This window comes from Aethalodelphis obliquidens, unplaced genomic scaffold, assembly GCF_003676395.1.
Source record: "Aethalodelphis obliquidens isolate GAN/ISIS:26980383/991018 unplaced genomic scaffold, ASM367639v1 scaffold53, whole genome shotgun sequence".
Classification (NCBI taxonomy): Eukaryota; Metazoa; Chordata; class Mammalia; order Artiodactyla; family Delphinidae; genus Aethalodelphis; species Aethalodelphis obliquidens.
In genome coordinates this window covers 12,380,920-12,403,651 of record NW_020837997.1, presented here as the reverse complement: position 1 = coordinate 12,403,651, position 22,732 = coordinate 12,380,920, and the positions used below count along the sequence as shown (strand labels likewise).

At 57.5% G+C, this 22,732-nt stretch overlaps 2 protein-coding genes across 9 annotated transcripts; one reads left to right on the top strand and one right to left on the bottom strand.

Moving 5' to 3' along the window:
- The first annotated feature begins 7,684 nt into the window (after window positions 1-7,684).
- Window positions 7,685-19,707, top strand: MFSD12 (major facilitator superfamily domain containing 12). Of its 6 annotated transcripts, none has more exons than XM_027085572.1 (9): window positions 7,688-8,100; window positions 11,866-12,076; window positions 13,844-13,982; window positions 14,103-14,285; window positions 14,576-14,668; window positions 14,753-14,845; window positions 15,240-15,410; window positions 15,495-15,589; window positions 16,980-19,707. In XM_027085572.1, the coding sequence occupies exons 1-9, from the start codon at window positions 7,803-7,805 to the stop codon at window positions 17,035-17,037; spliced, it is 1,341 nt and encodes a 446-aa protein (XP_026941373.1). In that variant the 5' UTR covers window positions 7,688-7,802; the 3' UTR covers window positions 17,038-19,707. The 6 variants fall into 6 exon arrangements, with proteins under 6 accessions (XP_026941374.1, XP_026941373.1, XP_026941371.1 ...); XM_027085570.1 differs by having other exon boundaries at window positions 16,734-19,707; XM_027085569.1 differs by adding an exon at window positions 16,734-16,864 and having other exon boundaries at window positions 7,689-8,100; window positions 15,240-15,589.
- On the bottom strand, window positions 17,767-22,726 carry TEKTIP1 (tektin bundle interacting protein 1). 3 transcript variants are annotated; one of them, XM_027085582.1, is made up of 4 exons: window positions 20,802-22,726; window positions 18,340-18,551; window positions 18,070-18,222; window positions 17,767-17,985 (listed from the first exon to the last, which is right to left on the bottom strand). In XM_027085582.1, exons 1-4 carry the CDS (start codon window positions 20,933-20,935, stop codon window positions 17,804-17,806), a joined length of 681 nt encoding a protein of 226 aa, XP_026941383.1. In that variant the 5' UTR covers window positions 20,936-22,726; the 3' UTR covers window positions 17,767-17,803. The 3 variants fall into 3 exon arrangements, 2 of the variants coding, with proteins under 2 accessions (XP_026941383.1, XP_026941382.1); XM_027085581.1 differs by having other exon boundaries at window positions 17,767-18,195; window positions 18,293-18,551; XR_003428415.1 differs by lacking the exons at window positions 17,767-17,985; window positions 18,070-18,222; window positions 20,802-22,726 and adding an exon at window positions 19,087-20,795 and having other exon boundaries at window positions 18,438-18,551.
- Between the last annotated feature and the right edge of the window lie 6 nt (window positions 22,727-22,732).

Below are 22,732 nucleotides of genomic sequence, written 5' to 3'. Positions count from 1 at the left end.
AGTAGCAAGATTCACACTAGTGCAAAAGTGGAAACAGGGACTTCCCTGGTGGCGCAGTGGTTAAGACCCTGTGCTCCCAATGCCGGGGGCCAGGGTTCGATCCCTGGTCAGGGAACTAGATCCCACATGCATGCCACAACTAAGGAGCCGGCGAGCCGCAACTAAGGAGCATGGCTGCCGCAACCAAGACCCAGCACAGCCAAATAAATAAAATTTTAAAAAAATTTTTTAAAAAGCGGAAACAACCCAAATGTCTATCAGTTGATGAACAGATAAATGCTGTGGTCCATCCATCCAATAGAATATCACCGGCCATAAAAAGGAATAAATTGCTGATTCATGCTACAACAAGGATAAGCCTTGAAAACATTAGGCTCGATGAAAGATGCCATCACAAAAGCCCACACAGTGTATGATTCCATTTATGTGAATTGTCCAGAACCAGCAAAGCCAGAGAGACAGGAAGTGGATTAGTGGTTGCCTGGGGCTAGAGAATCACTGGGGAGGGGCAATGGAGAGTAATTGCTAATGGGCACGGGTTTCTTTTGGGGGTGCTCAAAATGTTCCAAAATTATACTGCGGTGATGGTTGCATAACTCTTTAAATATACTAAAACCCACGCAACTGTACACTTTAAATGGGTGCATTATCTGGTGTGTGAATTAAATCCCAATGAACCTGTATTTCGAAGAGCCAGCCCAGGGCTGAGGAAGATGAGTAGTTCCCCGGGATCTTGACAGACCCAGATTCCACATCCTGCTCTGTTGCTTAATCCGATGTGGCACTTCCCACTCTCGCTTGCCTCTCTCCTGGGTTAGAAACTAGCATATCTAGGTGAGAATTCCAAGCTAGAAGACAGGGGAAGACCTACCCTCCGAGCCCCGCCTCTTTGGCTTGATTGACAAGGCTGGTGTTGGCATAGAAACTGTCCTTCCACTCCCAAGGTACCACACAAGGAATTTAGGGGTCTTCCTGTGTATCAAAAAGAAATGAACGGTTTTGAGGTTGATTTTTAAAATTTTTATTGGAGTAGAGTTGATTTACAATGTTGTATTAGTTTCAGGTGTACAGCAAAGTGAATCTGTTATACATATACATATAGGCATTCTTTTTTAGATTCTTTCCCCATATAGGCCATTACAGAGGATTGAGTAGAATTCCCTGTGCTATACAGTAGGTTCTTATTAGTTATCTGTTTTATAAATAGTAGTGTGTATGTCAATCCCAACATTCCAATTTATTGAGGTTGATTTTTTAAAATTTATTTTATTTATTTTTTGCTGCATCGGGTCTTTGTTGTTGTGCGGGCTTTCTGTAGTTGCGGCGAGCAGGGGCTACTCTTCGTTGCAGTGTGCGGGCTTCTCATTGCGGTGGCTTCTCTTCAGTAGTTGTGGCACGCAGGCTCAGTAGCTGTGGCTCGCGGGCTCAGTAGTTGTGGCTCACGGGCTTAGTTGCTCCGCGGCATGTGGGATCTTCCCGCACCAAGTCTCGAACCCGTGTCTCCTGCATTGGCAGGTGGATTCTTAACCACTGTGCCACCAGGGAAGTCCCTACTGTGGTTGATTTTGAAAGAAGTTTGGAGCTCTTTGGCATCGATACAAATTCCTTGCTGTGTGGGTATTTTCTAGAAAAAACAAAAGTGTCTTGGGTCCAAACTGCATTGCATTCAGTCCAGTGCATGCAATCCAGACACACACCACCCCCCAACAAGCATGTAAGAAGTAGCATTTCTGCTGTTTGACTTTACATCCTTCATACGTTTATCTAAAAGCAGATCCTTTTGCCCCCAAATTATAAATAGGTTTTTCTTAGTAAGAAAGTTCTCTCAAGTCCTAGCTCTCAGTAAAACCAGGAACTCTAGCTGTCTAATGTCATATAATTTCATGCTAGTTTCTTTGCATTCATTTCTATGCTCCATTTGGAAATTTTTAAAGTACGAAATCAGGAAGAGTATCCCGATTTGTGGTCCTAGAAATATGAGATCTGTTAAGGATGGCTTAAATGTCTTTGTTTACAAAATTAATTTTATTATGCAAATAATGTACAAATTCATTTCATTTGTACAAAATTAAAGTAGTGTATGAAGGCCACCGTACCTCCACCGTACTCTCCATTGTCAGCTTGTTACATTTCTTAGCAAAACTTCTCCTAGACACGCACGCACGCACGCACGCACTCTATGAGTCTCCTAGGGCTACAGTTCTGGGGGCCAGAAGTCCAAGATCAAGGGCTTGGTCAGGACTGGTTCCTTCTGAGGCCGTGAGTCTGTCCCATGCTCTGTGTGCTCTCCCAGCTTCCGGGGGTCCCTGGCAATCTGCGGCACGCCTTGACTTATAGAAGCATCACGGCATCTCTGCCTTCATGCGCACATGACGTTCCCTGTGCGTATGTGTCTGTGTCCAAATTTCCCCTTTTTCTAAGGTCACCGGTCATATAGTACTAGGGCCCACTCTGCTCCAGCTGTGACTCATCATTACATCATTACATCTGCAGTGACTCTATCTCCAAATAAGGTCACATTCTGAGGTCCTGGGGGTTAGGACTTTCACCTAGGAATGTTGGGGAGACACAGTGCAAAACACAACACGTGCAGGACTTCCCTGGCCGTCCAGTGGTTAAGACTCCATGCTGCCAATGCAGGGGGCCCGGGTTTGATCCCTGGTCAGGGAACTAGATCCCACATGCCCCAACCAAAGATCCCGTGTGTGGCAACGAAGATCCCGTGTGCCACAACTAAGACCCTGCACAGCCAAATAAATAAATTAATTAAAAAAAAAAACCCAAAAACACACAACACGTGCGTGCGCGCGCACACACACACACACACACACACACACACACGAGTGTGAATGTATTCCTATAAGGAATGTGAGCTCACATCTTGCTTTTTGGGATCACATGGCCTTCATGCTGTGAACATCCCCTGCAAACTAAGAGTTCATAGCCTTTCTCCCAGTGGTTTTATATGTGAGGTCCGGAGCAGTGCCTCGTTCCCTCTGGCGCTGGGTAACATTCCACAGCAGGACCGCATCACCGCCTGTTTAATGAGCCCTGGCTGACGCAGGTTCTGGTTTTTCTCGATATGACTGTATTGCAGCCCCTGCTTCAAACGTTCTCAACCTGCTGTCTGATGTCCCTGGTTGGCTTTTCCAGGGTAGGTAGGAAGACATGAAATTACTGGGGTGTGGTGCCTCCCGTTTATTTTTATTTTTTTTTGGCCATGCCGTGCTCATGTGGGACCTTAGTTCCCCGACCAGGACCAGGGGTCGACCCTGTGCCTCCTGAATTGGGAGCACGGAGTCTTAACCACTGGACCGCCAGGGAAGTCCCCCATTTACTTTTTTAAAGATTTTTTTGATGTGGACCATTTTTAAAGTCTTTATTCAATTTGTTACAATACTGCTTCTGTTTTATGTTTTGGTTTTTTGGCAGCGAGGCATGTGGGATCTCAGCTCCCCGACCAGGGATTGAACCTGCTCCCCCTGAGTTGGAAGTCAGAGTCTTGACCACTGGACCACCAGGGAAGTCCCCCGTTTATGTTTTTAATGCTTATTTGCCAGCATAGGGTGGTTCAACTTCTCTCCACCCCCAGGAAGGATCAGGGTGTTGTCGGTGCTCCCAGGATAGATCAGCCCTGCTCAGGCTTTTTTACAGAGTGAATTTAATACAGGGGATTGCTTTCATCGGCATCGAAGGGCCGAGGAGGCAAAAGGGAAACACAGAGGTATCAGCTGCCGCAACGAAGGGGTGTGGAGACGGGGGTCTCAGACCTCTGAGGAGGGGGCACCCCCACTGCTGCTGGACCCTCAGGAGCTCAGGGAGGTGGCGCTGAGCCCCAGCTGGTTTTCACGACTGGGGCCGGGGGTGGGTGGGGACCAGAGATGCTGCAATGCCCAGGCCAGCCCTCACCACAGAGAACAATCCAGGGCCAACTGTCAATACTGGCCAGCTTGAGAAACCCCGTTCCAGGGCCCAAGAAGTTCTTTACGTGTCTGATCTCCCTAAGACCTCCCAAGAACCCTATTCAGAGTTGCTTCTCTCACCTCCATTTCACAGAAAGGGAAACTGAGTGGCTTGCATGAAACTGCCTGGGTTTGGTCTTGGCTGTGGGCTCTGCAAGCCACCCAGGGATCGGATCTAAGGAAATCTCTTCTGAGCCTCCATCCAAACCCTCCCTCTCTGAGTGCCCCCCCGTCCCCCATTTTGACCTGGGTCAGAAGAAGATCAAAGCAAGCACCTCTCCGGAGGCTGGACAGCGGCCACCGGGACATCTGATCTCCAGCTGGGAGGAGGGGAGACGCGGTTCTGGCGCGTCTGAGGGGGCTGGGGATGCTCTGGGGGCATCAAAGGATGTCCAGATCTCTCCTGACCACAAGCCTGTCTGTCCTTCTCTGAGGGCTGGGCATTTATCTCTCCTTCCTGTCATTCCTTCCCCTAGGCAATGGCCTTCTCTGATCTTCCCAGCAAGTCTGCCTCTCATTCGGGTCATGTATGCCCTCCACTGGTGTCCCACCCATGCAGCTGAGGCCTGCTTTGGAATAAACCGCCCTCACCCTCACCCCCACAGACGTTTTATCTGACCCTCCCCGCTTCTAAAAACTCTACTGTGGCTCCAGTGACCTGGGGGTAATGTCCCAACTCCTCTGCCACTTAATCACCCTTTTGGTCTGATTCTTCCAGCCCCAGCACTGACCACGGGGGGCTCGGAGGGTGTGGCTCCGCCCCCCTCACCTTAAGACGAGGGGCTTCAGAAGCTCTGGGGGTCCACAATTGCTCAGCCTGAGACCAGATCCACTGAATGAATGAGTTCATGAATGAATGAATGAGTTCATGAATGAATGAATGAGTTCATGAATGAATGAATGATGATGCTCCGGAGGCAGCTCCCTGGCTCCCCCAGGGTCAGAATCAGCTTTGTTCCTGCCTTCCCCACAGAGTCAAGGCCAGGAAATACTAGCTGACTCTAACAGCGCAAGGACCCGGAGATCAGAGATGTGCTGGTGCCTCTGCCAAACATCCCCTCGTTCCCCTGCTGCATCTGCCCCAAGGGGCTGCGGGGATGACGTCTTGTGTTCCTGACCCACACAGGAGGCGGATAAGAGGGAAAACTGAGCCACCTTTCCCTCCAGGTGGGCTCTCTCCTGCCAGTGAATAAATAACTCAAAGGTATTGGAAGTCACAGGGAGCTCAGTTGGAAACTTGAATCCGCCTCTTGTTAGCTGCTTGCCCTCTGGCAAGGGACGTCTGTCTGAGCCTCAGTTTTCTCATCTGTAAAGTGGGTGTGGCGACTTCCCTGGTGGCACAGGGGTTAAGAATCCACCTGCCAATGCAGGCGACACAGGTTCATGCCCTGGTCCGGGAAGATCCCACATGCCGCGGAGCGACTAAGCCCGTGCGCCACAGCTACTGAGCCTGTGCTCTAGAGCCTGCGAGCCGCAACAACTGAGCCCACGTGCCGCAACTACTGAAGCCCGCGCGCCTAGAGCCCGTGCTCCACAACAAGAGAAGCCACCACAATGAGAAGCCCGAGCACCGCAACAACGAAGAGTAGCCCCCGCTCGCCGCAACTAGAGAAAGCCCGCATGCAGCAACAAAGACCCAGCGCAGCCAAAAATAAATACGTTTATATATATTTAAAAAAAGAACAGAAGCAATATTGTAACAAGTTCAATAAAGACTTTAAAAAAAATGGGTGTGAAGTGTTGAGGGGTGAAAGGAGAGGAGGAATGCAAATGAAAAGCTTAGCCTAGTATTTTTTTTTAATATTTATTTGGCTGCACTGAGTCTTAGTTGCGGTATGCAGGATCTATTTTTAGTTGCAGCATGCGAACTCTTAGTTGCAGCATGTGGGATCTAGTTCCCTGACCAGGGATCGAACCTCGGCTCCCTGCACTGGGAACTCTGCAGAGTCTCAGCCACTGGACTACCAGGGGAGTCCCTAGGCTAGTAATTTTAAAAGTCGTCTTCCATTTCCTTCGGAGAAATCATCGAAGGGGAGCATACCCAGCAGGGAGGAAAGACTTGTGGTTCTTATCTCTCCTAATCCATTTATCAAAGATCTGGGTCTACCCCTTATCTCCTTTCTTCCCCTGCTAGGCTATATCTCTTGGAGCCACTATTCCCCATCCACACCAGTTTTTCAGGCTCCTTTTCATGAAAGAATTGTGGGTGGTCTGCGTCAGTGTGGGCGTCTGGGCCAGGCACCCCTTGGGTTGCCTGGGCTTCAAATTTATAAGTGGGTTCCCCTCTGTTTCCCAATTTCTGTCTGCATTTCTGATTCTCTGCCTGTATGTCCACCATTCAGTCGTTTGACAGATGTTTCTTGAGTTCCTACTATGTGCCAGGCATCGCTGGGGACAACGCAGTGACTGAGAGGGACCTGGTTCCTGCCTTCACAGGGATCATGGTCCAGTGGGGGAGACAGTTACAATTGGGGCAGGGAAAGGAGGAGGTGTCAGGGTTGTGATGGGGGCAGCCCAGGACACTGTGGAACCCGGAGTAATAACCAAGGGGGGAGGAGAGGGTGCTGGAAAGCCTTTCTGGCTGAGAATATTGAGAGAACGCTTAAAGGACTTCCCTGCTAGTCCAGTGGTTAAGACTCCTCGCTTCCACTGCAGGGGGCGCGGGTTCCATCCCTGGTCAGGGAATTAAGATCCTACCTGCCGCGCGGTGAGGCCAAAAAAAAAAAAAAAAAAAAGATAAAGCTTATATCCTTTTAAACATACATTATACCCATTCTAGAGCTCGGGAGACTGAGGCCCCCCGAAATGGATTCGTCCCAGCCGGAAGAGCTAGGAGGGGGTGGGGGTGGGGCTGGGGCTGGATCCCGTGACTCTGGCTCGAGTGCAGTGGAGTGCAGGCCTCCACTGCTGTTGGAGGCCCGGAGGCCGGGGGAGCTGCACCCTACGCTTGGAGGAACTTGAAACTGCTTGCGTGGTGACCCAATCGTGGGAGGGCTGTTGGAAGGAGGATGGGGAGGGGTCCAGAGCACAGGCCTCAGAGTCGCATGCACTTGACTCACTGTGCGCCCCAGAGCACCTGCGTCCCCTCTCTGGGCGGGTTTGTCGCCTGTGAAATCGGAGATTTGCCCCGCCTCCTGCTCTAGTGGGATGAGAAAATCCACGTGGGGCGCTCGGCACAGTCAGCGCTCATTAAATACCAGCTGGTGTTAGAATTCTGATTATCCCCATTATTATCGTTAATAACTAAATAATTAGAACCAATGCGTCCTCTCTGCATCCGATTGGGTCTCACCGCGTCGGGAAATCACCGGGCCCCAAGAGAGGCGAGGTCGGACTCAGACCTCTCTTCCACCCACCCACGCCCCGAACTCACCCCGTCTGCCCCGGCCTCCAGCAGGCAGGCCTCGTAAATTTGCAGTCAGGCTGAGATGGCGCGGGCTTGGAGACGGGGATGTGATTAGGGGTGCCCTTGGCGTCGCCCCCCACCTCCGTGGTAGGGGTCCGCAAACCACTGTGAAATCGTCGGGCGCTAGGACCCAGCAGCCCCGTCGGTGCCGGGCGTCGAGGCCGGGCTAACCCCGCGACCACGCCTCTCTTCGTGATGATTGGCTTTCCGTCCCTGGCCCGCGGCCCCGATTGGCGGACGCGGACGCCGCTCCCGGGATTCCCCGCCCCGCCCGAGCTAGTCTCGGGTCCACCGGCTTTGTCGCCGCAAAAGCGCTCGGCGGGGTGGGCGGGGCGGGAGAGGACAGCGAAGCAGGGAGAGCGGGGCGCGGGCAGCCCGGGCCGGGGGTCCCGTCTGCCGGCACTGGACGGACGGGCCGAGCCCGGAGCGCCGCCATGGGCCCGGGGCCCCCGGCGGCCGGAGCGGGGGCGCCCCCGCGGCCGCTATCCCTCGTTGCGCGGCTGAGCTACGCCGTGGGCCATTTCCTCAACGACCTCTGCGCGTCCATGTGGTTCACCTACCTGCTGCTCTACCTGCACTCGGTGCGCGCCTACAGCTCGCGCGGCGCCGGCCTGCTGCTGCTGCTCGGTCAGGTGGCCGACGGGCTGTGCACGCCCCTCGTGGGCTTCGAGGTTGACCGCGCCGCAGGCCGCTGCGCCCGCTTCGGCCCGCGCAAGGCCTGGCACCTGGTCGGTAAGCCCCGGTCCGGACTCCCCCATCCGACTGCCTGGCTCAGAGCCCGAACCTACCCCCTCTGTCCCACTGCTCCGTCCTCTCTAATTGCCCAACCCATGAGCCTTCCCATCTGTCTGCTTAACTGCCCAGTACCCCTTCTGTTTGTCTGTCGCATGGCTGCCGGCCGACCCGCGGAGCCTCCTCCGTCTGACTGTTCGTGTGACCGTCCAGTGTCACTTTTCTTTGTCTGATCCTCCGGGGCACCCTGAACCCTCTCTGGGTTGGGTCTACTGCCCGCGCCTCCTCTGTCAGTCTATCTGGTCTGGCCTGACTTCATCTGTATCAGGGTGACCACCCAGGACAACTCTTGAGTCAGGCTGCCTAGAGTCCCCTCTGGCTGTCTGTTCCCCCAGTGCACTTTGTGCATCCATCCCCTCACTCATCTCGGGCAACCTGGCACTTGGTGGCTTTGGGGAGCTGTCCTGGGAACTGGGTTGGGGACCGGGTGAGCCAGAAGGGTCGGGGTTCTGTGCTTGTCCGGCTGATGGGATGGGGATCTGCAGAGCAGGTAATGGGGTCACCCTCTGTTTGTTATGAGGGGGTTACCTGGACTAGAGGGCTGTTGGTGAGGGGAGGAGGTGGGTCCCACGGGGGCCGGGGCACCCTGCCCGGTGCACACCCATGATAAGGCCCGGCTCCTGGCATCCCTTCTCTGCCCGCCCGGACCCTGGGCCCTGAGATTAGCCCTGGCCACTTTGCCTGCTGTTCTTTCGCTGGCAGAAGTACCCGCCGCATCCTGGCGCTTGGGGCATGCCGGGCATTTAAGGAGGCAGAACCAGGAATCCTGCCCGCTTCTGGGAATTCTGGGCGGCAGCTTTCCAGAAACCAGGAGGGCCGGCTGGTATCTCCTTGCCCTTGGGAACAATGACTGAGGAGGCAGTGATTTGCCTTGGCCCTCATGAGGGACATTTTTTGCAAGGTACAACAGATCTCCAAGTTGCCTGCAAGTGGCTGGCGTTGCTGTGGCCGTGGCTTAGGGGCTGGATTTCAGTTTCTTAGACACTGAGGATGCACAGGCTGTTCTTGGGTCACATTAGGCTAGCAGCCCGGGTGCGGGGGCGTGGCGGGAGCAGGGAGAGGCATGTGACTCAGACCCTAGACAGAGGTATCCCTCTGCGGGCTGTGGTTGGGATTGCTTACAGAGCTGAGCCCAGAGTATCAAATGCAGTTTTGTTCATAATAGTTGAGTAGACCCGTTGACACACAAAAAAGGTAGTTCTTGGGTCAGAGAGATGTGAGGGCTGTTTTCTCTGGGGCAGACAGGTGAGCCCCTTCTAAGGAGATGGAGTCAGCCACAGGTAGGTTTGCCTGGCAGTGGACGCTGCACGTGCAAAGGCCCTGAGGTGGGACCTCGTAACAGCCTGTCTTCCCGTTTTGTAGGTGGGGGGCTGAGGTTCAGCGACGGCCCCACCTGACCCCAGGGGGAGACGCTGAGTCCCCTTGCAGAGGGGAGGTTAGGGTAGTGGAGGCACCTTTGTCAGTACACTGAAGGCTTTGTGTTTATGCCTTCAGCTTATGATGGGTGCCCCAACCAGATACCAGGGCCTCCACCTGTGCCCTCTCCCTGCATATGCAGAGATCCAGGAAGATCCGTGGAGAGAGGAAGCCAGGGTGGCCCCTTGTGATGCCTGATAAGGTGACTTGAGTGAAGGTCACCTCGGCCTCAGTGCTCACTTCTCTTTTCTACCCAAGTCTGTGGGTGGTGGGGACAGACTCATTCTTTCCCTTAACAAGCCCTCGGGGTTCCCCGTCTAGCGCAGAGAGGACCCAGAAAGCCAGACATGGACACTCCTGTCGGGTCCAGGCTGGGCAGGTGGGTAGACTGGGCTTCATAGGAAGAAGCAGAGCTCTGGAGGAGGGGACATTAGCTTTGGGGCTTTGAAGGACGAACAGGAGTGTATGTGTGTAGGGGGGCATTCCAAGTAGTTGAAACAGCTTTTGCAAAGGTGTGACATCTCATGGCTTTGAAGTTGCTGAGACAGGAAGTGGCGCAAAGAAGTAGGAGCTTCCGATTTCACACATTAACTCTTAATTCTCATGCCAATTTTGTGAGGTATTTTTATTAGCTCCCTTTCCTGGAAACGGAGGCCCAGAGAGGCAGTCACTTGCCCAAAGTCCCCCAGCCAGGCAGCCTGGCCCTGACAATGGTTAACGTGTCCTGGGCAGCAGCAGGGTACAGTCCGTCCGGCCAGGGCTGCACATTCTTTTGACCAGAGTCTACAGTTCCTGTCTGGCCCCGGGGTGGCCTCCAGGCCACCAGGAATCTGCCTGGGGTGCCTCTTCCAGGCACCAGTTCCAGAGAAATACCAAGCGTGGTTTTGGTTTCATTTCCCAGTCCCTGAACTGTTGGGGTGGGCCCAGGGTCTGGGGGATGAGGTCACCTCCGGGGCCTGGTGGGGAGGAAGGAAGTCTGGCTCCAGGCGCTCTGGGATGGGAGGAGAAGGGTGGAGGGCTGGAGGGAAGGAGCATGGCTGAGTCCAGCAGGCTGGCCTCGCAGCTCTGCAGCTCACTCAGTGGGCCTCAGTTTACTCATCAGGAAATGGGTTGGTTTAATAATAACATTTACCTCTTTGGGCTGTTTTAAATAGAGGCCACTATTATTATTATTCACTCATTCAAAAGATCTTGATGTGCCAGACTCTATATTGGGTGCCAGGGACACAGAAGTGACTTGGAGAGACCTGTTACCCACCCCCCACACAGAGAGACAAAAGAATTCCTGTGTGTGCAAAGGGGTATGAAGGAGAGAAAGCAGGGTTCAGACAGAGGGTGTCAGAGTGGGGAGGGGACTGCTGGTGACTGGGCTGGTCAGGGGGGCTTCTTTGAGGAGGTGGCATTTTAGTTGAGTCCTGGAGGGATGAAGAGGAGTGCGCCTTGCTAAGATGTCATGGGAAAAGCATTCCAGGCAGAGGGGACAGCCTGTGCAAAGGCCCTGGAGCAGAAAGAACAGGGAGGAGGCCCGAGTGGCTGGAGCAGAGTGAGCGAGGGGGAGAGAGGGAGGAGGGGATGGGTCAGGGCGGGTGGTGCAGGCCCCTTTGGGACCTCGGGGAGAACTTGTGCTTGTTCTGAGGTATGAGTGTTTTCCAGGGAGAGGCACCTGGGCCTCCTGACTCCTGGCAGCCCCACGGGACGCCTGGTAGGAGCTGGGAGGAAAAGGCCCCCTCCGTGGGTGAGGCGGGAAGGGGAAGTGATGGGGTAAGTGGCGCATCTGTGGTGGGCAGTTCCCCAGGGGACCTCCACAGCGCCCTTTCAACCTGCTGCGTGGCCTTAGGCTCGGCTTGTTTCCCCAGCTGTCACCAAGGGGGCAAACTTGGCGAGCCCTGAGCCGGCATGGCAAGAGCCCATTCTTGGCCCCTGTCATCTGGCCCTGCCCCTGCATGGTTACAGCATGTGGCCGGCTCTGTGTCAGTTCCCCCATCACACACGAGGGGCCTAGGGCCTGGACTGGGAGGCCCAGCCCCTCTGTCCTGTTGGGCTGTGTGTCCTCAGGGGGGGCCCCAGATCTCTCGGCCTTAGTTCCCCATCTGTCACAGGGGCTGTAAGCCTGGGGAGCCCCGGGCTGCTGACACCCACTCACTGTGTGACTTTGTTGTGTGTGTGTTTGTGGAGGGGGTCTCTAACCTTTTCCATGTCTCGGTTTTGTCCCCACCCGCTCACCTGGGGAGCCCTGGGCCAGCGTGGGAAGACCCTGCAATGTGCCCTCCCCGCTCTGCTTGTCCACAGGCACTATCTGCGTCCTGCTGTCCTTCCCCTTCATCTTCAGCCCCTGCCTGGGCTGCAACGCCACCACGCCTGAGTGGGTTGCCCTCCTCTACTACGGGCCCTTCATCGTGATTTTCCAGTTCGGCTGGGCTGCTACACAGATTGCCCACCTCAGCCTCATCCCGGAGCTCGTCACCAACGACCACGAGAAGGTGGAGCTCACGGCTCTCAGGTGCAACCTTCGGGGCAGGGCGGGCAGGCGTGCGAAGAGCAGGCACGGCGGGGGGCCCAGGGCCACCCTCCCACGTCTGGGCTCTGCTTGGCTGTGCGGCTCTGGGACTCTGCCCCAGCGTGGGCATCTGTACATTAGTGTGTTATTCAGCCATTGCTGCGTGACAAATGAGCACCAAGTTAGCAACTTCAAACAGCACCCATTGACCACCTCCTGGTTTCTGTGGGTCAGGAGTCTGGCTTAGCTTAGCTGGGTTCTCAGCGTTAGTCTTGAGGCTGCAGTCAAGGTGTCGGCTAGGGTTGGGGCGTCATCTGAGGCTTGGGGTCCCTCTGCCCTGCTCTTGTCATTGTTGGCAGTGTTTGTCTTCTTATAGATTTAGAAGTCTTGGGGGTGGGGACTTCCCTGGCTGTCCAATGGTTAGGACTCTGCGCTTCCACTGCAGGGGCATGGGTTTGATCCCTGGTCGGGGAACTGAGATCCTGCACGCTGCGCGGCACGGCCAAGAAAAGAAGTCATAGGGACTTGCTGCTTCTTCGAGGCCAGCACGAGTCTCTCATCTCAGGGGTGGTGTGAGCCCACTTTCTGAGGGTCGCCTGATTAGGTCAGGCCCACTCAGGATAATCTCCCTTACTCACATCCACAAAATCCCTTTACCTTTGCCACAGACAGTTACCTAACACGGGCTTGACGTCCCATCACATTCACACGTCCTGTTCCCCAAGGGGAGGGGGTTAGAGGGGGCAGGGAGGCAGGCCATGGGAATGTCTGGACCATCTTAGAATCCCGCCTCCCACACGTGGGTACAGCTGGCGCCCAGCGCGTCCGTTTCTTGCTTGAGGTGCTGAAGGAGGTGATTCTGCATGTGATGGTAGCAGGGGCACTTATGGAACGCTTGCTGTGGGCTGGGCACAGTTCTGGGCCCGTCACGCAGAAGATCTTGAATTCTCACAAGTCCGAGAGGTTGTCATGTGCCCAGGGACAGGGTTGGAGCAGAGTGGGGCGTGTGCAGTGGGACCAGGGATCAGATGACAGTTCTCGGCAGGAGGGACGTCACACGTGAAGGTGGCCGTGCGGGCATAAGCGCTCGTCATGAGGGCCCTGCCTGTCTGAGCCCAGTTCCCCATTACGGCCGAGAGCTGCGGGCACTAACGGCGGGGGTTGCTCAATGCCTGGGGCCCCCGAGGGCCCCAGCTGAGGGGGACAGGCTGGGCCCGGTAGAGGCCAACCTCTGGGCGCTTTCTACCCGCAAGTGCTTTACCGCCTGCCTCGTGTCATTTTCGCCTTGACTTCTGCGGGTGTTCTTGTTCTCACTTTCAGAAAGGGAAGTGGACTCCTGGTGAGATCCAGAGGCTCCTCACCCCGGCCAGGGCCCTAGGCAGGCCATGGCTCTGGGGCTGCAGGCAGGACTGGACTCGGATGACTCTAGACCATGGAGCCCTTGCCCAGCTGAAGCCCAGGATTTCTGAGTATCTTGGGTTCTCAGGCTTCTGGGTTGCAGGCCTGACTTGGCCCTGCTTTGCTGAGTCTCTACATTCAGGCCCCAGGCAGATGGGACCTCACGGTGGGGTCTTGGGCCAGAGAAATCAGATACGTGCAAGCTGGGGAAACTGAGGCCAGCAGAAGCTTTCCTGGGCTACCCAGTGTGTTGGTGGCTGAAATCACCTGGCCGGAGGTTCCCCAGACGCTCTGACTGTACGCCTGCCTGGGGAATAAGTGGTTGCGTGGCTCCCGGGCTGCCCTGCTGAGGCCTTGCCTGTGCCCTGGCAGGTACGCCTTCACCGTGGTGGCCAGCATCACCGTCTATGGGGCTGCCTGGCTTCTGCTCCACCTGCAGGGCTCTCCCCACATGGGGTCCACCCAGGATGTCTATGACCAGCTGGGGGTCCAAGATGTGCCGGTGTTCCGGGTGAGCTGGGGCCTGGGGTGGGCCAAGGCTGGCTGCTGCCCGGGTGGGACAACCCCAAGGCCCTGAACTCAGGGCTTGGGCCGAGAGTCGCTGCTGACCCCTCTCCTGCCCGGTCCCCAGAACCTCTCGCTGTTGGTGGTGGGCGTTGGAGCTGTCTTCTCACTGCTGTTCCACCTGGGCACCAGGGAGGGGCGCCGGCGGCAGGTGGAGGAGCCAGATGAACACAGCCCTCTGTTGGCCCCTGCTACTGCCCGGCCCTTGCTGCTCTGGAAACACTGGCTTCGGGAGCCAGCCTTTTATCAGGTATGTCACAGGGGCAGAGGCTGTTGTGGTTGATGCCCCTCTCCCACCAGGCCCTTACTCTGTGCGGCTGCAGGCAGGGATGGCAGACATTGGAGCAAAACGTAGCCCCTTCTCCAGCCACACCCAGGACAGACACTACTAATGTCACTGCTCTCTTCTCCACCTGACCAGCTAGGCAGTCACTGCTAATGGATCGGGTGCCAGCTGCAGGGTTACTCCCGTTGGCCCCCAGTGCTCCCCGCTTATGGGAGTAGAGGAGGGCCCCCTCTGACCCGTCCCTCTGTTTACAGGTAGGCTCGCTGTACATGAGCACGAGGCTCATTGTGAACCTGTCCCAGACATACATGGCCATGTACCTCACCTACTCCCTCAACCTGCCTAAGGTGAGCCAGCCGGGTGGCGGGGGTGCGGGGCCCTGAGCCTGATGAGCCACTCCTCACACGCCTGTGCCCACTCTGCCCCAACAGAAGTTCATCGCCACCATCCCACTGGTGATGTACCTCAGCGGCTTCCTCTCCTCCTTCCTTCTGAAGCCCGTCAACAAGTGCATCGGGAGGAATGTGAGTAGGCCGGGCAGAGGGTAGTGTGCCTTGTGCAACCTGGGCGACTCCAGACCACGGCCCAGCGTGGGAGCCAGAGGGTGGCCGGCGTGACTGAGGAACTGAATGCTTCATTTTGTTTCCTTTTAATTGGGTTGCGTTGAGACCCAAGTAGCCGCCCACCTCTAGTGGCAGCTGTAACAGCATAGCCCTAGAACATCTGCTCCCTGGAGCTCGGAGCACCTCTGAGGCTCAGAATCCTCTGAGGTCAGAGCTGGGGGCTCCTTAGGGATAACCCAACTCAAAGCCCCGCCTTTGCTGGGGTTGGGGGCCGGACTGAAGATCAGAAAGGGCAAGTGCCAGGCTCAGGGCTGCCCAGCGAGGTGGGCCTGATGCTGGGCCGGGCTCTCTGCAGATGACCTACTTTGTGGGCCTCCTGGTGATCCTGGCCTTCGCAGCCTGGGTGGCACTGGCAGATGAGCTGGGTGTGGCTGTGTATGTGGTGGCTGTGCTGCTGGGCATGGGCTGTGCCACCATCCTCGTCACCTCGCTGGCCATGACAGCTGACCTCATCGGCCCCCATACGGTAGGGCCGCTGAGCCAGTGCGGGTTGGGGTTGGGGACCAGGGCCGAGGCCTGGGATGCTTACCCCCTGCTCGTGCCCCCCCAGCACAGCGGAGCCTTCGTGTATGGCGCCATGAGCTTCTTGGACAAGGTGGCCAATGGGCTGGCAGTCATGGCCATCCAGAGCCTGCACCCCTGCTCGTGAGTACCCCTATCCATTTGTTCTTGCGTTTAATGAGCTGTGCTGAGGCCGTGCTGTGCCCCAGGCGCTGCCCCAGGTCTGCTAATTCCATGAGAACAGAAGACCCCGCCCCGGTGGCCTCACAGCCAGGGAGACCAGGTTATTCCCCACCTCGAGCACCCATTTATTTACTGAGCCAACAGTCTGTCCTGGGCCGGGTGCTGAGGACACACAGATGGATCGGGGGGATGTGAGCAGACAGGGCAGAGGGAGAGCCTGGAATCCCTGTAATTCAGACCCTCAGAACCTAGGGTTCCAGCCCCAGATGGTTCTAGACCTGAGTTTGCACCCTGTAGAAGCCCAGGATTTGGGACTGAAAGCTGGCCTGGTCCTCTGTCCTCATGGAGCTGGGGACAACACGAGCCACATGAATCATCTCATGAATAAATGTGTACAAAGGGTGTGAAGGACACCACTTGGGGAGGCCTGACTGGGGCGAGAAGTCAGGAAGGGCTGCCTTGAGGTGACGTGGGACCCAAGACCTGGAGGATGTCAGGGAGTTCTAGGCGTATGGGGAGGAGCATCCTTGTGCAAAGGCCCTGGGGCAGGACTGTGCCTGGCATGGTGGAAGGACAGCAACGAGGCCCTTGTGGCTAGAGCACAGTGAGCGAGGTGGAGAGAGGGAGGAGGGGAGGGCAGGGAGGGGATGGGTCGTGCAGGGCCTTGTGGGCCACAAGAGGACTTGGGTTTTTGCCCCAAGGGAGGTGGGCCCCTGGAGGGCTGTGAGCAGAAGGGGCGGGGTCTGAGTCAGGTGCTCACAGGCGCCCTCTGGCGGCTACTGCGGGGAGGACAGACAGGGAAGGGAGGGTGGGAACAGGGAGGGGACTAGGATGGTGGGGGGGGCAGGTGGTGACGGGGCTGGATCCTGAGGAAGGAGAAATGGGCAGTCTGGGGTAGACTTGGAAGGCAGAGCTGACCTTACTGACTTAAGTATCAGCTGTTGGAGGGGAGGAGGGGGTTGAGGGCAACCACTTGGTCCTGGCCTGAGTGCGGGGAAAGATGGGGTGCCCCGGCTGAGATGGGAGGAGCAGGAGGTACAGGCTGGGGCTGGAAGGTACCGACAGGCGTCTGCTCACCCCCCTTCTGCCCTTCCCCTGCCCCCAGCTCAGAGCTCTGCTGCAAAGCCTGCGTGGCCTTCTACCATTGGGTGATGGTGGCCGTGACGGGTGGCGTGGGCGTGGCCGCCACCCTGGCTCTGTGCAGTCTCCTGGTCTGGCCCGTCCGCCTTCGGAGCTGTGAGTTGCAGGCCCCGCCACCCCACAAAAGCCCCAAACCAGCCATGGGTGTGTAGGTCTGGGCCAGGACAGGCCCCGCCCTCCCTAACCCCACTTCCACCCCCTTCTCTTGCAGGGCACCCTGGAGCCCAACCTTGACACCGCCCCATGGTCCTTTACCCTTTGTAAATTAACCGCGACTGTGAACGCTCGCTGCCCTACAAGGCCTGCAAGCGGCCCCTTTGCTGCTCTGATCCCACTCCTGCGTCTGTCCCATCCCTGCCTGGCTGCGGGGGGGTCAGGTGGGGCTTGGTGGGCAGGATACCAGCAGCTTCTCCCCGCTAGGGTGGGGACACCGAGCTAGGCCCTCTGGTATTCAGGGGCTGGTGGGGTCCTTGTGGGTCTGGGGTACCCCAATCCTGACTCTAACCCACCCCCAGCTGTCTGGATGATTCGGGGTGCCCTGTGTTGTGTGGGGGCCGGATGTGAGGCTCCTGGGTGCTGGGCCTGCCCCGAGCTCAGCCCCGGCCAGCCTAGGGTCTCCTGGGTGCTACTACCGGGTGCCGCCAGGCCCTGGAGGACAGAGCCATCGCGGAGCCTGCCAGGAGCCCCAGCCTCAGGGTTAGGGGGCTGGGCCCAGACCCTACCCGTGGCGATGGTGAGGCTCAGCACGCCGGGGCCCCGAGTGCGGCTCCCTGCACCCAGGCCACTGCTGACAGTGAGTAAAGAGCCGCCTGGGGCCAGGACTGTGCCTTGGCCTGGGGCCCGGGGTAGAGGGAGCCGAGGGCAGGAGAGGTCGTCTGTCTGACTCTGCCCTGGAGCTTGGTCACTAGGGTCCTGGTTCAGAGCTCCCTTCATCTGGCTGCCTGACCTCCCCAGGCCCCAGCCCCAGAGGTGGACAGATGCCTTGGGGGAGAGGCGCCGGGTCCCTGAAGAGCCACACCGGGCAGCACGAGATCTTTATCGGTGACTGGGCATGTAGACGAGCCGGGGCTGCTGGTTGGTGGAGGGGCAGCAGGGTTCCAGGTCCCACTGCCGGTAGTTCTGGGTGGTGTAGCGTGGGCGCTGGGGCGCCGACAGGTATGGCCCGTAGTCAGACGCCTGCCACAGCGGCTTGACCCCGAATTGGTGTCTGTGGATCACTGGGGGGCCAGGACCCGGGTCACTGGCTGGCCCCGCCTCCTGGCCCCCAGCCCCTGGGTCGCCTGCCCCTGGCCCAAGCTCACCGTACTCCTCGTCCCGGTTGGGTCTGTCTTTCCATAGCATGCTCCCGTACTGTGTGCGGGGGCCCCTGTACTGCGCAGGGATGATGGGGTCGTACCAGGCGGTCTCCCGGAGACGCTGGGTGTAGGCTGTGGGGTAGGGGTCAGGGGTCATCTCTGCACCTGTGGGCCTCACCCTCCCCTGCAAGCGAGCCTGGTGTCAGGGAGGGCCGGGCTGGGCACTCACCCGAGGGCATGCTGGGCATGCTGCGCTCCCGGGGCGGGGGGGGGGGCTGTGGCATCCGTGCCTGCGGGCATAAGCCTCGAAGTGTGGGCTGTCCAGAGCCCGAGGGAGCATGTTCCAGGCTTCTCGAGAGTCCGAGTTGGTCAGGCCCGTGTACCACAGCTGGCCGGCCGCGTCGCGTCCCATGGGTGTGTACTTCCAGCGCATCTCCTGCTTGATGGCCGGTGTCTGGCAGGGCCCCTCCTGGGACAGGTAGTCATTGCTGAGGGCAGGGGTGGGAGGAGAGAGACTGAGTTTTCAGCCCCCCTGCCCTCTCCGGGCCTCTTCATCCCCATCACCAGCACTGAGGGTGCAGAATGCAGAAGCCTGGCCCGAGGTGCGGGGGGCCTTGTCTGTCCTTCAGTACTGGACACCCTCCCACCTAGGCTGGCAGAGGGCGGAAGGCTGACCCCTTGTAGCCCCTCCTCTCTGCCACATCCTCCCCAACCCCCAGGACCTCCTAAACATTTCATCTTTTCTTGCCTCTACTAAGTCCTTTGCCCAGCCTCCCAGACCTGCAGGCCCTTTCCTCCAGGAAGCCCCCCTGGCCTGGAGGTGCACCAGGAGGACGTGGTCTCAGCTATGGCTCAGTGAGTGGCGCAGGTTTCACCGTCATTGGTCTGGCCTGGGAGCCGTGGGCTGGGGACACTGGGAAAGTGTATGGGGAGCCCATTCTCCCAGGGAGACCTTCGGGGAACCCTTGTGCCATCGCCACCCGCCCAGCTATGGGGGCCAGCGGGGAGTGAAGGCAAGCTCACATTTAAAGGAGAAACTATTGCAGCTACACAGGAGTGCCTGTTCCAGGGGCCACTGTTGCCAGAGCCCGTCCCAGGCTGAAAGCATCAGGAGGGCTCCCCTGAGGAGGTGGCAGTGATGTGAGGAGACTCCCGCTTGTGCAAAGGCCCTGGGGCAGCAGGGATGGTGTAAGGAACAGAGGCTGGCAGAGCAAAGAGGGAAGTGGAAATATGCTAACGATGGCAAAAATCAAACCTCAATGAGATACCATCAAAACTAAAGCTATCCTTCGGGAACACCCTCACAGCACCACTGCCCAAGAGACAGACATGGGCACGTGCTTTGACCTGACGAGCTTGCTCCAGGGAGATGCCCTAGGGAATGAGCCCGTGGCCCCAAGATGGTCCAAGCAGGGCTGCTGATAAAACGTTCTCCCCTGTGCCTGCTTGGAGTTCCCACTCCACACGGAAGACCAGAAACCCACGTGTTTCATAAGAGGTGGGCTCGGCCTGGTCAGTTCTGGGAAGTGGCCGCAGGCTGCTTTGCCACTTGCAGGGAGGGGAGTTTGGGGACCGTCTGGCAGGCCCCACTCTTTTGAACTACAAAATGAACCAAAACTACAAAATGCACCTGGCTTGTAAAAAGGAATTAAAACAGTCAAAAATAACACACAATGAAAAGCGAGTCTCTGTGTCAATTACACCTCAAAAAAACTAATAAAAGAACATCGCGTTATGGCTGAAAAACATTTTTTTCTCCTAATAAATGAATGCCTTTTTGACGTAGAATCAAGAAATCCAATGGCATTTAAATAAATAAAAGTACTGGAAAAAGCAGCGAGTCTCCCTGACCTAGCTGCCAGTCCCCTCCACCAGGGCCGCCACTCTTACTGGTTTCTGCTTCATTGAAGCAGCGTGTAGGCACGAGCCATTCCATCCCATCACACGCCTGTGGGAACTTCTATCGTGGTGGCAGTTTTTTTTTTTACTTAATTTTCTTGGAAATGGAACAGCAGCAAGGGCACTGACTCGCCTTTCCTGTAAAGCAGCATGGTGACCCATTATAGTTTATTAACGCTTATTAATGGGTCCTCTAATGGGTTGAACGTGTCCCCCCAGTTCACGTCCACCCGGAATCTCAGAACATGACCTTACTTGGAAATAGGGTCTTAGCAGATGTAACTTAAGACATCTTAAGTTAAGACAAATAGGGTCTTAGCAGATGTAACTCAAGACATAACTTAAGACAATAGGGTCATGCCGGGTCAGGGAGGCCCTAATGCAACCCTAATGCGGAGCCCTGGTGAGGCTGGGGTATCTACACGGTCAGGGGAGGTCACGAGACAAGGGACGCCACGGACTGCCAGCACCCCCAGAAGCCAGGAGGGACACGGGGCAGATGTTACCTCAAGGCCTCAGAAGGCCCCAGCCCTGCTGACACCTTGGTGTTGGGGCTCCCGGCCCCCAGAGCTGGGAGAGGTAAATTCTGTGCTCGAGGCCGCCCTCTTGTGGGGTTGTTCCAGCAGCGCAGGGCTCCCAGGAACCTATCTGCTCTGCTGGCTGGCTGGGTGTGTGTCCTGCATGCGTGAACCACCACTCCTGCCAGGTCCCAAGCCTGGTGCAGGTGGGTGGGGAGGGTGCAGGGAGCAGGTGCAGCACCCACATACCTTTATGGAGACTGAAACACACTGGTGGGAAGCAAACCCAAAGAGGCAGTGCAGGTGCAAGGACGTGCTCACCTGTAGAGAGATGCCGGGAGGTTCACTTCCAGGGTCCCCCGGGGGACGTAGGGCCGGGCAGCCTCCTGCCTCAGGGTCTGCATGTCTGCCTCTGGGTGCCCGGGGGCTCCTGCCTCCAAGGCCTGCGGGGCCATTGTTGACAGCTACAAAGGCAGCCCGGAGTCCTGGCAACAGCTGGGTCTGCTGGCCACCATCCAGGCCACTGCCTCTCCCCCAGCTGAGGGGCCGAGCCGGGAGAGCAGAGGCTGGAGAAGGAGGCGGGCGCTCATCTGGGTAGGGCCGACCTGGGGCTCAGCCCTCCCACCTCTTCTCTGCCCCCCAACACAGCCGCATGGGGGCCTCCAAACCCAACGAAGCTTCTGAATTTCCTTTCCACAACCTCAGCCCTACCCTTCCAGGTGCTCAGGCCAGCAGCCCTGCAGCCCCCAGGTCCTCCCTTCTCACCCCACCCCCGTCCAGTCCTCCATCTGTTTCCAAAATACGTCCAGCGCGAGAATCTGCACACACGTGTTCACAGTGGCACGATCCACAACAGCCAAAGAGCGGAAGCAACCCAAATGCCCACCAACTGCAGGACAGAAACCCAACACAGGGTCCCTCCACACACTGGAACGTTAGCCACGGAAAGGGGTGACGCGCTGACACAACCTGGAGAACACGAAGCTCAGTGAGAGAAGCCGGACACAAAAGTGTGATTCCATTGATGGGAAACGTCCAGAACAGGCAAATCCACAGACACAGAGGGTGGATTCATGGTTGTCAGGGGCTGGGAGGGGATGGGGGTGACTGATAATGGGGATGGGGCTTCTTTTGGGGGTGATGGAATGTTCTGGAATTAGATGGTGGTAGCCAGCACAACATAGTAAATATACTAAAACCCACAGGATTCTACACCTTAAAACGTTACACACATTTTACTACACGTTAAAACATTCACAAGAAATCCAGAACCTGCCTGCCTTTCACCATTTCCACCTGCTTGTGGCCGCAGTCCTGTCATTGCCTGCCCGGGCAGGGCGTCCTCCCTGGTCGCTGCACCCCTGCCCACCTGTTTCCAGGTCTCCACACCAAGGGGAAGGGTGGCCCTTCCCCTCTCTGCCCACAGCCCTCCAGGGTCCCGCCCTCCTTCCTGGGGTAACAGCCCAAGTCCTCCCCAAGGCCCTGCACGACCTGCCCTGTCTCCTCCCTGCCCTCCCCTCCTCCCTCTCTCCCCCTCGCTCACTCTGCTCCAGACACAGGGGCCTCCTGGCTGTTCCTCCAGCTCACCAGGCACAGTCCTGCCCCAGGGCCTTTGCATGGGTCCACAGCCTGGAGCACCAGCTCTGCCCGGGTGTGTCCGTGCCCCCCTCAGGCCCTTGCTGACACGTCAGCCCTGGGCTCAAGCTGCCCTCTCCCAAGGCCCACGCCACCCTTCACACCGTGACGGCCACATGCACTTACACTCTGTCGTCCACTCCCTGACATACAGAAGCTCCTCAAGGGCAGGTCTGGGCTCTGGCCTCCCTTGTCCCCGGCTGCCCAGGATGGGGATCTTCCCGGGCTTGCGGGGAGGGCATGGGGTGCGCCACCAGTTGTGGGCAGCTGCTCACTGCAGAGAGCCTCACCTCCCTTCCTTCTCAAGACCCCTGGGCCCACAGGCCCACCCAGTGTCACAACCCCTCTGGTCCAGGCTGCTTTCCTCCCTGGGGCCTCCCGGCCCTCCCCACACAGAGGGTGCTGGGCCAGCAGTGTCCCTGCTGGCCCCGGAAGCCCATCTGTCAGGCAGAGGTGCCGCCCCCTCTACCCCGGGCCAGGCCTCGCTATGTGCTCAGACCACCAGCCCCGGGCCCACCCTCCACTTCCCAACAGAACCAGCCTGGCTGCAAGGACTGGCCTGGATCACGGGGGCATGAATTCAAGGACCCTGGCGCCCCCTGCTGACCGCCTCTGAG